The 14,368-nt window shown below is 42.6% G+C and overlaps 1 protein-coding gene across 2 annotated transcripts in view; it reads right to left on the reverse strand.

The window, feature by feature from the left end:
• lamb1a (laminin, beta 1a) overlaps positions 1 to 14,368 on the reverse strand; it is a 48,398-nt gene that overhangs the window by 4,863 nt on the left and 29,167 nt on the right. For both annotated transcript variants that reach the window (XM_086029123.1, XM_086029124.1), the window contains 15 exons: positions 12,088 to 12,215; positions 11,615 to 11,735; positions 11,301 to 11,499; positions 11,087 to 11,230; positions 9,895 to 10,126; positions 8,633 to 8,796; positions 8,202 to 8,426; positions 7,874 to 8,091; positions 5,662 to 5,758; positions 5,216 to 5,585; positions 4,961 to 5,145; positions 4,217 to 4,458; positions 1,701 to 1,904; positions 1,483 to 1,627; positions 1,043 to 1,250 (listed from right to left, as the gene is read on the reverse strand). In XM_086029123.1, the coding sequence (XP_085885249.1) occupies positions 1,043 to 1,250; positions 1,483 to 1,627; positions 1,701 to 1,904; positions 4,217 to 4,458; positions 4,961 to 5,145; positions 5,216 to 5,585; positions 5,662 to 5,758; positions 7,874 to 8,091; positions 8,202 to 8,426; positions 8,633 to 8,796; positions 9,895 to 10,126; positions 11,087 to 11,230; positions 11,301 to 11,499; positions 11,615 to 11,735; positions 12,088 to 12,215 (2,882 nt within the window). The remainder of the gene's footprint in view (positions 1 to 1,042; positions 1,251 to 1,482; positions 1,628 to 1,700; positions 1,905 to 4,216; positions 4,459 to 4,960; positions 5,146 to 5,215; positions 5,586 to 5,661; positions 5,759 to 7,873; positions 8,092 to 8,201; positions 8,427 to 8,632; positions 8,797 to 9,894; positions 10,127 to 11,086; positions 11,231 to 11,300; positions 11,500 to 11,614; positions 11,736 to 12,087; positions 12,216 to 14,368) is intronic.

The raw sequence follows: 14,368 nt of genomic DNA on the forward strand, positions 1-14,368 counted from the left end.
CATCATTTCATTTTAGAGGTAGAAATCAATGACGTGTGTAACTAAGGTTGTAGCCGATTGTAGCAAAGGTGGCCAGCATCCCGAGAAGATGATTAAGGCAAAAAAAAACGTTTTTTTGTCAAAATACGATCACATGTATGGATGTATATATACGTATGTATATATCAATATGAGAAACAGACTTTTTATTGGCATATATACAAATATTTGAGTCTATGTTGTGCCTCGCCAATCATCGAGTGTGGCATTACACTACTGAGTAAGTTTTTGAAACGCACCGCCAGAAATGCTCCCAACGCAGTTGATCTGAACGTAGCAATACAGTAGTGAGGACGGATGGTGATCTACCCACGATACCTTTGCGATCGACCGATCGATCGCGATCGACGTAATGGGCACCCCTGCCCTACACCAAGTTTCTCCGTCCAAGACTTGCCAGCAAGCCTGAGTGAAGATCTGCCATTTACTTTACATTACACAACCCCTACAAACCCCCGCCCCACCCCCCCGGAAGCCAAGTTGTCTTGTGTAACGCTAATATTAAATGCACAAGATAGCAAATGAGTAAAACAAATAGACGTATTGGGTAACACTCGTAATCCCCCCCGCGATGACGGTGAATAGTTACAGGGCCGGGCCGCCACGGTCCGTGGCAGAAAAAAGGTTGGGGACCACTGCTCTAAAGAAGCCATCCGGACGCTTAGTCTAGAGCGCCCTCTTGCGGTTGAAATGATATACCAGTAATAATGTGTTAATAATTTCACGCGTCGCTCCAGAGTATAAATCGCATCCCCGGCCGAACTATGAAAAAAACATGCGACTTATAGTCCGGAAAATATGGTACATGGAAAACATGATAATGTAAAGCAAAGAGGCAAAGCACAGCTGCAGCGTTGGATGAACCTATTGTCGTTATGACAACGGTTATCCATCCATTCATCCAGAGGTAGCGTGTTTTGTGATTGCTATGGATTGATTAATATTGAGCATGTGCCGGCGAAGTCGCCGCTCCATCGAACAATTAACACGAGAGGCACCGCACCTAGCTTGCCGGGCCTGTTCAAGCAGACTTTGAGCTCTCGCAGTGTCATCAGTGCTCTGCTGCAGGATAGTCTCCACGTTGCCCAGCTCGCCCACCATTTCACGAATTTCATCTGTGAGGTTCTGAAGCTGCTCACGTGTGGTTGGCATCTGCATGGCCAGCACCTCATTTGCAACTTTTTCAATACTCTCCAAGTCTGCCCCATCCTCTAAAAAAGAAACATGTTTAGGGATGGATGTTTAGATTGACTTGGTAAGGATGCAGCTGTTTTTCTCAGCACTGTCTTACATGATCACATCTACGACTCAATTAACTATTGAGCCCGATGACAAAAACCCTTTTTAGATGATTTCGCCTGTTCATTCACAATAGTGATGACTTGTTGCCTTGATGATTATTTGACAATTTGATTGACAGAAGACAGAGGAAGCAACATTCACCTGTGAGGAAGTCTCGAATCTCTCGAATAAGGGTCCGTAGCTCCTCGTTGCTCTGATCAATATTGTGTTTGGTCCTGTTAGACTTCAGGAAAACATCGCGAGCGCTCATTTTTGCTTGATCGGCTTTTTGTTTTGCCTCGGACACCTGAAAAGAGTACAGGTGAGACCAAAACAATGATGTTGAAAGCCAATCCACATCCCCAAAGATGAAGGTTTACCATCTTGGCAAGGTTATCCACTTCCTCCATGGCATTTAATATTTGCTGTTCAGAGTCAAAGGTTTTCTGCCAGCTGGACTGAACCTTTGTCAATACACCATCACAATCTTCCCCTCCACACATGGGGCCACCCTCCGCATTGACACATCCTAATCCACCACAGGGAGAGGAACATGAGTCCTGGCCTGCTGGATTGCCGCATGTCTGTAGAGACACATCCAATTGAAATTGTTAGCAAACAGTCTCTGCTGGGGGACTCACCAGCAAAGGCAGCGAGATCTGGAAAGGCACGATTAGGGTCTTGTCTCCATGAGGCCGGGCTTTTTTAAAACCCAATATTTCTTCCTCTCCGTGTAGGAAAAAAAATTCCATCCAAACTGCCGCGTTTGTTAAAAAAACAAAAATAAATAACAACGCATCCACACCAAACCGCATCAGTGCGTTTTTCTGTGCAAACACAACATTTTTAAACTCAGAAAGGCTAAAAGTAAGTAACACAAAATAAGATAAAAAATAGGGGAGGGAACAAAATAAAATGAAATAGAAATGGATAATTGAAAAAAAATGTTTACCAGTTGTTTGTCCAGGAAGAAGGGTGCGGAGGTGCAGTTCTCCAACTTTGCTAACGACTATTATTCTAGACCACGGGTGGGCAAACCTTTGGACTTGCGGGCCACATTGGGATATAAAATTTGACAGAGGGGCCAGGCCAGGAACATTTGCATCGAAAGAGTTGGGAAGCACACGCAAATAACCGAAAAGCCGATTGACCACCAGTGTGCACTGAGTGCAAAAGAGCTCTCATGCAGGTCGTAAGTTTGTGTCAATGACTATGCAAGATGCTGTTCATACAAGTCCTCTCCTCTCCTTCAGCGACTCTATGCTCAAAAGCCCCTCAATTATCTCAGAACTTTCAGTACTTTCTGTTATTTATGGTAATAAATGTTCATCTATTTAACATCTATTTAATAACATCTACAAAAATATTCAATTCAACTATTATTTTTTACTATATAAAATGTGACTAGTAACAATGCAATATCAATAATTTAAACCATATGAGCCAGACGATGGAGTCAAAATAAAGGTGCAAAATATTACTATGAATCAAGAATAAATAAAGCAAACAATAATCTTACAAACTATAGTGTGAAGCAAAGTTCTTTGTGAAGAACAACACAAGAAACGACCTTAAAGGGACACCTGGATGAGCTTAACATTGGCACTTATATAATAGGTTTGCAACAAATTGCCCCGCCCCTTTTTGGGGCGTGACTTATGTTATGTTTTCGGTCTCAGCGGTCTACCTCACAGGAGGGAGGCAAGCGTGGTAATATTGCTCGCTTTGTCAGTTTTCTTGTCTAAAACAGCGCCCAATCGCCACCAAAATGCAAATTATGCACAAACAAATGCACATTACTACTCTTGTCCACTTCAACCTGTGAAAGTGTGGCACCTGCGTGTGACGTGAAGATTACGTTCTTGACGCCGATTGGCTGTCGCCGACAAGGGCCGACGGACTGGGACTGGGACTCTGCCATTTACCATTGTGTGTTCTATAAAAAATATGTATTCTATGAACAAATGGAAAAATATATACCGTAATGGACAATTTAATTTATATTAGAATATATGGAGGATCAAAAAGCAAGTTATTTTTTTGAACAGTATATTTACAATGGACTCACGCATTCTTGGGGGATAGAGACCTGGCCGTCCCGGGGATTTTATTTTGTGCATTAGCGGCCTATAATCGATAATCATCATGCTTTTCTCCGTGTGCTTTATCATTAACAGTGATGTTGTGCTTGTACTATTTTGGACTGCATGAAAGAAAACAATCTGAAGTTGTTGGTTTGAAGTTGTACACCATGATTTTACCGGTCTGGCCCACTTGGGAATACACTTTCCTCCACGTGGCCCCTGAGCTAAAATGAGTCAGAAACCCCTGCTCGAGGGTCTCGCTGAACTCTCCAATGTCTTGTTTTTTCTCTAGCGCCATTCAAGTTGCACTGCACTGGACCTTTCAGCTACTTTAGAAGACACACAGACGAGCTACGCATGGTGAATTGTCTGCTGTAATGTAGTAACGAAAAATTCAGCCCCCTTCAACTTTTTGACCTTTTGCCACATGTCAGGTTTCACGCTTAAAGACATCAAATCGGAATTTTTTGTGAGACACAAATAATAATGTTGATTGCAATGGAATTCATACATTATTTTATATTGGGGGTGTGCAAAACTATTCACCCCCCCGAGTTAATACTTTGTAGAATCACCTTTGGCTACGATTACAGCTGCAAGTCTCTAAGGCTGGGTTTAAAAAAAAACGATGAATCAAATCGAATTGTTTCTCCTTTTGATAGCCCGATAACGATTTATAAAATCATAAATCGATCCTTTTAATAGATATACGTACAAATGTATGTATCAGGCCTGATATATGGCATAAGGTCAAAAGGGGGCTTCCGCGAGCCCCTGTATCTGTTGACGATAACCCTAGCATATATTTGTACCTTGTGACTGAGCTGTGTCAGGTCCAGAGTCTGGATTTGACCCGCCAGGTCATCCAGTCTCTGCGCATGCTCAGCGTGTCTCCTAACGAACTCATCTCTGGTTTGCTCCATCTTGTCCTCTGTGAGTTTCCGTACTTTAGCAGAGTTCTCCACAGGGCTGTCGGGGTCAGTGGTGGATGCATTTGCTCGTTCTTCAGCACCCCGAGACTGCAGCAAGTACTTAGTGACACTGCTAGCTGCCCCTGGTAACGGCGTATGTAATAAAAACAACACAAGTCAATTTTTTAAAATCATTCATAAATCATAAATCAGGGAAACTGTTCAGTTTTCTTCTTCAGTGGATGGATGGATGTTTAAACGAGCTGAAAAAAGTGGTGGTATGAAAACACACCGCCTCTTTGACTGAATTTGAATTGCTGCTAAATGCATAATATGGATGAGGTCAAGATGCAACTTGGTCTGACATCATATGACCCTGCACACAATGTTTCCTTTGAATTGGATTAGCTTTGATAGAGCTGTGCTTCATCTCATTTTGGCTCGTATTGAAAGATTTTTCATCATCATATGATTTTTCATCATTATGTGGACTCACCAATGAATAAGAATAACTTATTTCTGGGAGTCTTATTTATATGAGTCAACAATGAAATCTTCTTGACTAAAGGTACAGCAATAGTACAAGAACAACAACTCCATGTCAAGCTTGTCATAATAAACACCAAAACATATCTCTCAAGCAACCTCTGATGTCGGAATTCTTGATGAACTCAATCTGATCCAGAATGTCCTGAACGGTCTGCTCCAGTTTCTGAGCATCTGCCATCAGCAACTTTAGCTTGCCCTCCATATTGCTATTCTCCTCTTGCATATTGAGTAGACTCTTTTCCGTGTGGTTCAGTGATTGACTCAAAGACCCCATCAAGTCACTAATGGACACAAAGAGGTGACAGGTTAGATTTGACAGATAAGATCTTAGGCTACTGAATGCATTCTTACCTGGCCTCTTGTAAGAGCTGTTGGATCTCGCTTAGAGGTTGTGCGGCCGGGTTTTGGTTGAGGACGGCGTGGATGTCCGATACACTCCTTTCCATCGTGTCAAGAGACTTTCTGTAGGGCCCGCCCACTCCACTCATTTTGATAGCGTTTACTTTGTTTGCAAGGCGGTGTGTCTGATTGGTTAATTGTCCAATGACGGCATCCCACTCAGCGAAGCATTGGTGGCAGCGTTGGCAGTTGGGAAAGGTACCAGAGAACCCACGGGCACAAGTATCACAACGTGGACCAGACACTCCTTCGATGCAATCGCAGTGACCGTTGTCTTTGTTGCACTGCGGCTGAGTGATGCCATCGGATTCACAGTCACATTCTGGTGGGAGAAGCACGTTTAGCATACACGTTTCGATATCACGTCCATCCATCCATTTTCTATACAAATCCCCTACTGTGACATTTGACCTCCGGGTCTCCCCAGAAGAGCGCTCTACATTCTCGGCACGTCCTGCCGCCAAAGCCTGGCATGCATGAACATTGACCGCTGATCTATAGGAAGAGCATGTAAAGTGTGAACAACACATTTTCACTGCAAATGCATTCCCTTAATAATAATGAGCTGCAAAATAGGTGTTAACGAGGAAGTCAACCCAAACATTTTTTTTCAAGAATATGTTCTATGCAGGCCCACTAGTTGAAACAAGGCATTCTGATTAATACAGTGGTACCTCTACTTACGAACGTTTGTTCATACGAAATTTTCAAGTTACGAAACGCCTCAACAGGAAAATATTGCCTCTTTTTATGAAAGAAATTTCAGGATACGAAAGGTAAAAATACAGTATGGGCTGCTAGTCGCAACTCCAGAGTTTCCTGAACGCAACATACTCATAGCTGCTCTGCAATTGGCTATTACCTAGCATCTTCCTGGCATCCCATTGGCTCAGAGGGACCTCTACCATATGTGTCTATGTGTGTAGATAGACAGGTAGATAGATAGATATGTGATAGATATGTCTATGCAGCGTCCTCGTCATTCGCCCCTCGGGCCATGAGGTGTTCCGATAGTTTTACGTGAATTAGAAACGAGGAAAAGAAAAACAGGAGAAAATCGAAAATCTCTCTCTCTCTCTCTCTCTCACTCACTCACTCAGAGAAAGGCGCATTTATTTTGTCAGAGATCTGCGCCAGGCTGCACCATGTGACTGTGTTTCACCAATCAAACGTAGCTGTATCGTCACGTGATCATATTCAACTTCAGCTGCGGGAAAGAGTTGTTTTCGGATGAAACGGATTGGAAATTCTCACGCAGCAATGCTGACTATTCAGACACAGAAGAGGAGATTCTTTGGGAAAAATGTTTGTTTTTGCATGTTTTGCCACATAAACACAGTCTGAAACACACAGACACACGCACACAGGCACACAGTTTATATGAGTTCAAGGCTACTTTGCTGTTCTGCCTGTGGAGCCTGTTAAAAAAAAGTACAGGTGCTGAAATTTTGTGCTACTTGTGCTTTATTGATACTATTATTATTTTATTTTTTATTAAAGTACCTGAATTTACCTTAAGATTAATTTAAGTTATTCTTTAATTAAATGTAATTCATTTTATTGATTGGATGGACTTTAATTTGCATGAAGATGATTTTGTATTTTCGTCTGATTGGAGGTTGTTTTAAAAAATAATAATAATAAATGAGACGTTGCTACAGTTACTCAGTACTTGAGTAGTTTTTTCACCAAGTACTTTTTAACTTTGACTCAAGTAATTATTTGGATTACTACTTTTTACTTCTACTTGAGTCATATTATTCTGAAGTAACAGTACTTTTACTTGAGTTACTCTACGCACCTCTGAATATGAGTTAAGCAGCAAAATCCACCCGTTTTTAGCCATCTGAGGGGGCGGCCATTTTGTCACTTCTGTCGGCTGAAAACGACATCACAGTTGCTCGGGGCTCAGGTAACGACCAATCGCGGCTCACCTGTTTTCTGAAGCTGAGCCATGATTGGTCGTTACCTTTGATGGCTAAAAACGGGTGGATTAACTCTTATTCCACAAATGCAATATTAATCAGAATGCCTTGTCTCAACTAGTGAGCCTGCATAGAACATATTCTTGAAAAAAAACAATGTTTGGGTTGACTTCCGCTTTAATGCGCAAGTCAAGTTTTGCAATATTGTGTTCTATGTCCCAACATTAGTCTAAACATGGTATTCTGATTAAAACTATTTTTGTGGGATAGGAATTAATCAAAAAAATCCACCTCAGGTGGCTGCCATTTTGTCCTGTGCTGCCACCTGCTGTCAACTGAATATGACATCACGGTGCCCACAGGCTCACTTTTACGAACGTCACGGCTCACCTTTTTTCTGGGTTTGGTCAAGTGACATTTGCAAGCTGAGCCCGTGGGTACTATGACATCAGTTTGAGATGACAGCAGGTGGCAGCACACGACAACATAAGAATAAGAATAAGAATAAGAATGCCTTTATTGATCCCACATGGTAGCCACCTGAGTTGGATAAAAACGGGTGGACTTTTCTGCTTAATTCCAATTCCATAAACGCAATATTAATCAGAATATCGTGTTTGGACTAGTGGGGGCGAAGCACCTATTATTGCATATTATGAATATTTCAGATCGCCATATTGCTCACCTCATTACATGAGGTCCCATCCGAATGTTTGGTGTTGCAGTCACAAGCCTGACAGCCCTTCCCGCTTGCCATGTTCCAGGTGTCCGGCGCGCAACGATCACAGTGCTGGCCAATTACATTCGGGAGACAATGACACTGACCGCTGCTGCGGTCACAGTGACAGTCACCTGATGAAGGGCAGCTGGCACTATCACTACCCAGCTGGTTACAAACACACTCTGTGGACAACAGCGACACCTCATGAGCAATTACCAAGCAGCATTTGGACACCTAAAGGAATGTGTGAATGTGACTAGGAGCTGTTTTTGACATGGTAAAGTCAACTTACTCCTGCAGTCTTGCTGTAGTGCTTTGCCATAGTAACCTATCACGCAAGTTTCGCAGGAATGCCCTTCACTGTGATACAGGCAGCGCAGGCACTCGCCAGTTTGGGCGTTGCAGGATTCCGGGTCCAACATATCGATATTGTTGTTGCACTGACAGGGCTGGCACGACCCTCCCATCTCATGAGGGTTTCCAAAGTAACCAGGGGAGCACTCATTGCAGCGAGCACCTGGCAGAAAAAAAATGGGACCAGATTCCAATGCTTCTTCTTTCTTCATACTGTATTCCTAGAGACAACCAATTCTGGAAGCAAATATTAAACTGTCTTCATCAGACATTTGTTTTCTAAAACTTTTTTTAGCGTTTGGTGTCCCATTATCATTTTGTGAATGAAAAACAAAATCTGTACTCGTGCATCAGTGGTGAACGTGGTACCTTTGTATCCAGTGTTACAGACACAGACAGCTTGCTGGGAATTATCACCACGGAAACAACTTCCTGCAAATTGCCGCAGGCTGCCTGGACCATCAGGACACATGCAGGGGCGACAATGGTCACCAGAGCCCAGCGTCAGGTCACCATAGTAACCATCCATGCACCTTAAAATAAGACATAGAGCATGAGACTGTCTGTTACATACATACCTTGAACTAGTCTTCCTCCTTGTGTACTTTAATTATTTTATTACCTTCTAGCTAGCACCTCGACTTTCTGCAAACGGTCCCTTTAGCTATCAGGTCGGTAGTATAGAGCAGTGTTTTTCAAACTGTGTGCCGCGGCACACCTACTGTCAGGTGTGCCGTGGGAAATGGTCTCATTTGTGTGTCTGTGCGGTCTAGCGCCTGGCAGGGTAATCATGTCTTTACGACATTGTACTCTTCCATACCAGCAGGTGGCAGCAGCAGCAGGTAGCCAATTGTCTTTGTTTAGAGACAAGCGAAACACCGAAACACCGAGCCTGTCGTAGCTTCGTCTTCCTTGTACAAATGATGTGTTCATTATTACCTTTGACTGAGTGACTTCCATATCTATGATTAGTCACTACACATTCAATACGAATCTTTCTACATCTATAAGTCGTTTCAATATTAGTCTGTATTCGGGCTTGGACTGTTTGAGATTTTTTTTTTGTTGACACTATTGTGATTGATGATATTTATATCTGATTTTGATATTTTTTTCAGTACAGTATTACTAAGGAATGCTTTGCATCTATATTCACTGCCAATGGATACCAAGTTTGGAAGGGAAGTCAACCCAAAAATGTTCTTGACAAGAATATGTTCTACTCTGGCCCAATAGTCGAAGCACGGCGTTCTGATTGATATTGCGGAATATGAGTTAAGCGGTAAACTCCACCTGTTTTTGTCCATCTCAGGGGGCGGCCATTTTGTCATTTCTGTCGACTAAAAATGACATCAGGACTACACAGGACACAGGTAACGACCAATCAGGGCTCAGCTTCAGAAAACAGGTGAGCCATCATGAAAGTAGTAAATTATGAAATTTGTGGGTTTTTTTTTAAATTGAATATTAAGAATGGCATAATTGTGGTTGTCTAAGGAACTTTATATTATTCAGTTTGTCATTTTATTTGAATATATCATTCACGGGAGAATAGTGCTCAGTGAGAGAAATATTCAGGCCCACCCATTAGCCACGTTCTGGCTCCACCCCTGAATCCAATACTCGTTCACCTGTCACAGTTGTGCCCTGTGCTGAAGTCCCGGCAGTTGAGGCACTGTCCCGTGTGAGCATCGCAGTCCTCCGCGTGTCCATTACAAGAGCACGGACGGCACGTAGGGAAGCCCCAGTAGCCCGGCAGGCAGCGATTACACTGACGTCCGTATGCTCCCGAAACACACACACATTGGCCAGTGAGCTGATCGCAAAGACGTCTCTGTGAGCCTTGAGCGTCACAGTTGCATTCTGCGAACAGAAAATCACGTTGTTTTATCTGTTCACAACAAATGAGTCATTTGATCATATTCATAATGGTTAGCTTGCACAATACCAGAGGCATACCACGTGTTAGTAAATGATGTACTGTTGTGTTGTCTGTTAAAAGTTGTAGTTTTTATTTTTCCTTTTTTATAAAACAATAAAATAATGTGATTCCCAACATCCCGATGAACAACGGAGCTGGGCATACCACCTATGTGACGGACCGGTCCGCCTATCCGCCTATGACGGACGCCCATTTTGTAGGCGATAAATGATAGACGGGAAACTTTAAAAAATACTCGGACTAAGCGTAGTCGGAAGCCCATTTTTTTCCCGTCTATGTCATTTGTTTTTCCAAATCAAAACGAGAATACTCTTAACATGTCTTTAAAATACGTACTGTATTTTATAAAGTATATTGAGTGTACTGGTACATTAGCAACACCCACTAAAAAATGGGGGGGGGGGAAATCTAAAAGGTTGCACATATTAGATATATAAAGTCTACCAACTTCAGTCGTATCACCAATTAATTGACTTCAAGGTCATGTGCAGCTGCTCAATTGGCTTTTCAAAGGCAAGGTTGACCGCTTTCAACTTGAAGGCTGCAAGGAAGGCATTACTTGCTGTTTTCTGCATGAGAAGTGCGTATGGCCTCCATCACAATATTGTGTGCGGATTTGATGAAATAACTTGAAAAGTTAAAAATTCAAATTGAACTCAGTGAAAAGTTCAGAAACAATAGAACAATTTTGTTCAGTTCAAGAGAAGCTAAGATTAGAAGAACAGTACATTCCTCGTATCAGGAAAATCTGCAAATAAGACGCACTATTATTTATGCGGCAGCATGTTAGGCTGTGGAAAACGTTGTCCCTTGTGGCCCTGAGATTTACGGATGTGTTGTTCTGCAAACGCTCTATTGCAAGATGAAGTTGGCGTGGATACCTTTGCAGCCACTTGGTCCAAACTGGAAAGTGGCTGGAGCACATCTGTCACAGTTTCGACCAACGACATGCGGTCGACACTGACATTGACCTCCACTCACGTTGCAGACTGTACTCAGAGAGCCTTGAGGGTCACACTGACATTCTGGAAGGGACAGACACAGCTCTATGTTTTGATCTTTCTCAACAACCTCCATTTCTGCTCAAAGTTCTACCTTTGGCTCCCTGATGTAGCAGAGCAGAAATGCTGAAGATTAAGTTTTGGCAAATGTCCGTCATGGGTGTCTTGATAACGCTCTGGCTATTCTCCATACACCGATATCGTTGAAACGTTTCCCATCCACTGTTTCCACCAGATTGCCCTTCGGAGGTGGTAAAGAGGTCCAAGTTCTTACAGTGAGGCATCAGCACAATCTGATAAGAAGAAGATGTTTCCATTTGAAAGTTGCAAGCCAGCTCAATGCTTACAAATGAGCCTTAAGTTGTCTTTGAGTTTTCAAATTAGATCGTAGATGAAATGTATCCTCACCGAATCAATGAGCGTGTATGGAGACTGCACATCACTGAGGGCTGAATACAATGGCAGACTGAGGCGGATGGTGTAGTTCAGACCAGATACAAAACAAACCGGTCTGGGAAGAGCCACATGTCTGCGAAAAGCACAAAGGAAATGTGAACCATCTGCAAAGTTTGAACCAGACTGCTTTGAACACAATGACACATAAAGGGAAACAATGCAGCATTTGGCAACACATCAGATGAGTTTAAACAAAATGGTGTTCATAAAAGTGTCATGGAAAAACAATCCGGGCAAAATCAATCAAGCCACTGACTCTACGTGCAAAAAAAAAAAAAAAGAAAGAAACCATGCTTTCGAGACATGAACACATGAAATGAGATCATAAAAATGCAGCAATGGGTGTAGTTAAGAGCTACCTTTACTTCAGTAACTTTTTGAATAAACTATATCGATCAAATAAAGGTTTTGTTGATGAACATTACCGTGACCCAGGGTGGAGTGAAATCATTTGGTGGTCGTCATCTGGCACAGTATTTATGCAACGACTATCTGCTCTGATCGGTCCTGGTCTCATCACTGTCATCAGAACTTCCTCCCATTGGTCAGGCAGCTGAAGGAACACAGCAAACTGTTTCGTGGTGGAGGAATTGCCGTGTTCCAATAACTTGTTGAGGGTTTTATGCCCAGCTGGGCACAGAGCGAAGAGGTCAAATGTGTTTTATGTTGGTTCTATATTCACATGAGGAGACACTTTGTCTGCTTAATCCCAACCGGGCAACAGACTTTAATAATATAGAACAGCGCTTGCGGTACATTCAACTCGGTCTCACACTACTGACGTCACTCAGTGACACGTCAGTGGCGCATCAATACGTAACCAAACAATAGTACTATTTATATTATAACAATGTGGATTTTAAACTGTTTTCACCCATTTAGAGCGTTTCTACCACTAGAGGCAGGAGCGCATCTTTCTACCGTTGCAGCCGGGAAAGTCTTTTTCCTTTTTTTAAACAATTATTGGCCTCTTAGCCAATGAAATGCATCCGAATATAGCCGTGACGTGTCGAGAGCCCTCAGAGGATGTCAGTAATGGTGGACACAGATGATTGCGGGATGTAACAGTTATTGTGGTACGGCATCGCACCACACGGTGGCGCCTCTTGGGTTTATTATGTTAGTCACTACTTTTTACCTAAACTTCGGTACACTTTTTGTCATGGACTCGGTCGGGTGTACCCGACAGCTACGTTCTTGAGTAACGCGCGGTATGCGGGGGAAGTATTGTTTTATCGCAAATTAAACAACGGCTTGTGGAACATCAAGAAGTCTTTGCTCCTTCGGCTATCCAACTACACTCGTCCATGACGAAGTATTCCCTCAGCTCACTACCACTCGTTACAGGGAGCTCTGAAATACGTAACGGCAGTGATATAGATGACGTGCTTGTGGACTTTGAACCAGTGGAACCAGCCGATCGTGATATATGGTTCAGACAATGACGATATCGACGCGTTGAAACAGAATAGAGGATGGTAATTATCACTCGATTTTTAGAATTAAAAATAGTGCTTCTCTTACACTGACACTTTATTTTTACATCTTCGATACATAAAGATGAATAAACTCGGGCCTGCATGCAAGCCACTTGTCTAAGGTCTCAAAAGCTTTTTGAATTATGTTTCTGTCTGCTACAGGGGCTGAGATATTAATTATTTTGTAGGTGTTGAATTTCTGGGAGAACTTTTAGAGACTTTTACCAGCTTTTAGAGGGTGACTGTAAAGTCGCCCTTAGCTTATAGAGAGATGTTTCGCCAGGTGCATTAATGGTTTAAACTTACTAGGCATAATTGTGTTAAAACCAACAGCTGTATGGTTTGCTAACTCAAAACATCCCTCAAATGAGAGTTCCCAGGGTCAGCTGGGTAAGGCAGCATTCAAACATGCAGCTCACTTTTTATGGAATAACTTACAAAAGTATCTGAATTTGACACAACCTCTTACTCTGTGAGAGAATTCAAATCTATTGTAAACGTGAAAAAATGTTTTGTGACTGTGGCAAATGTGACAGCTTTGAAAATTGCCAAATATGTTGTTGAATTATTTTGTACTGATTATGATTTTAGTGTATTATGTGCTTATTGTGTATGACTAATGTTTTGTGTTATATTGTTGTAACTATGTCCTTGCTGCCCCCGTGGTCCAGTTACTCTCATGCTACGTTCACAACGGACGCAACCTCAAGTGTGGCGTGGCGTGCCGCGCGCGTGTTTGATTGCGGCAGAGCTGGGCACTTGACCCTTTTTTGCCCGTCCGGCCGCGACCCTCCACCCTTGACCTGGGTACCCTTTCGACCGCGACCCCCCCGGCCATATTCACAAACATTGTCGGACCCCGCCCCGTTCCGACCCACAAAGCCCAGCTCTGGATTGTGGTTATTCATTTGTGCGTCCCTCGCGACACATGTATCAGAGAAGAGGCGGGCATTACTTGTTTACGAACCACTTCAACAATGGACGACATAGCAACTGCTTTCTTCTTGTTGTCCCACAAGTCCCACCACCTAGCGGACCATCGACAAGCTTCTTTCTCTGACACAGATACGCACCCACATCTAATCCCTGTATAAAGTCACTGGAATGTATTATTAGTATTGATGACAGCAGCTGTACATCTTATTTCAATAGAATATTATAGGCTCATAAATTAGAACCCACAGTTGTAATCAAGTCATGCAAATATGCTTACAAGATAAACCAACTC

This window comes from Filicampus tigris, chromosome 4 (assembly GCF_054856515.1).
Source record: "Filicampus tigris isolate MCC_2025a chromosome 4, RoL_Ftig_1.0, whole genome shotgun sequence".
NCBI lineage: Eukaryota > Metazoa > Chordata > Actinopteri > Syngnathiformes > Syngnathidae > Filicampus > Filicampus tigris.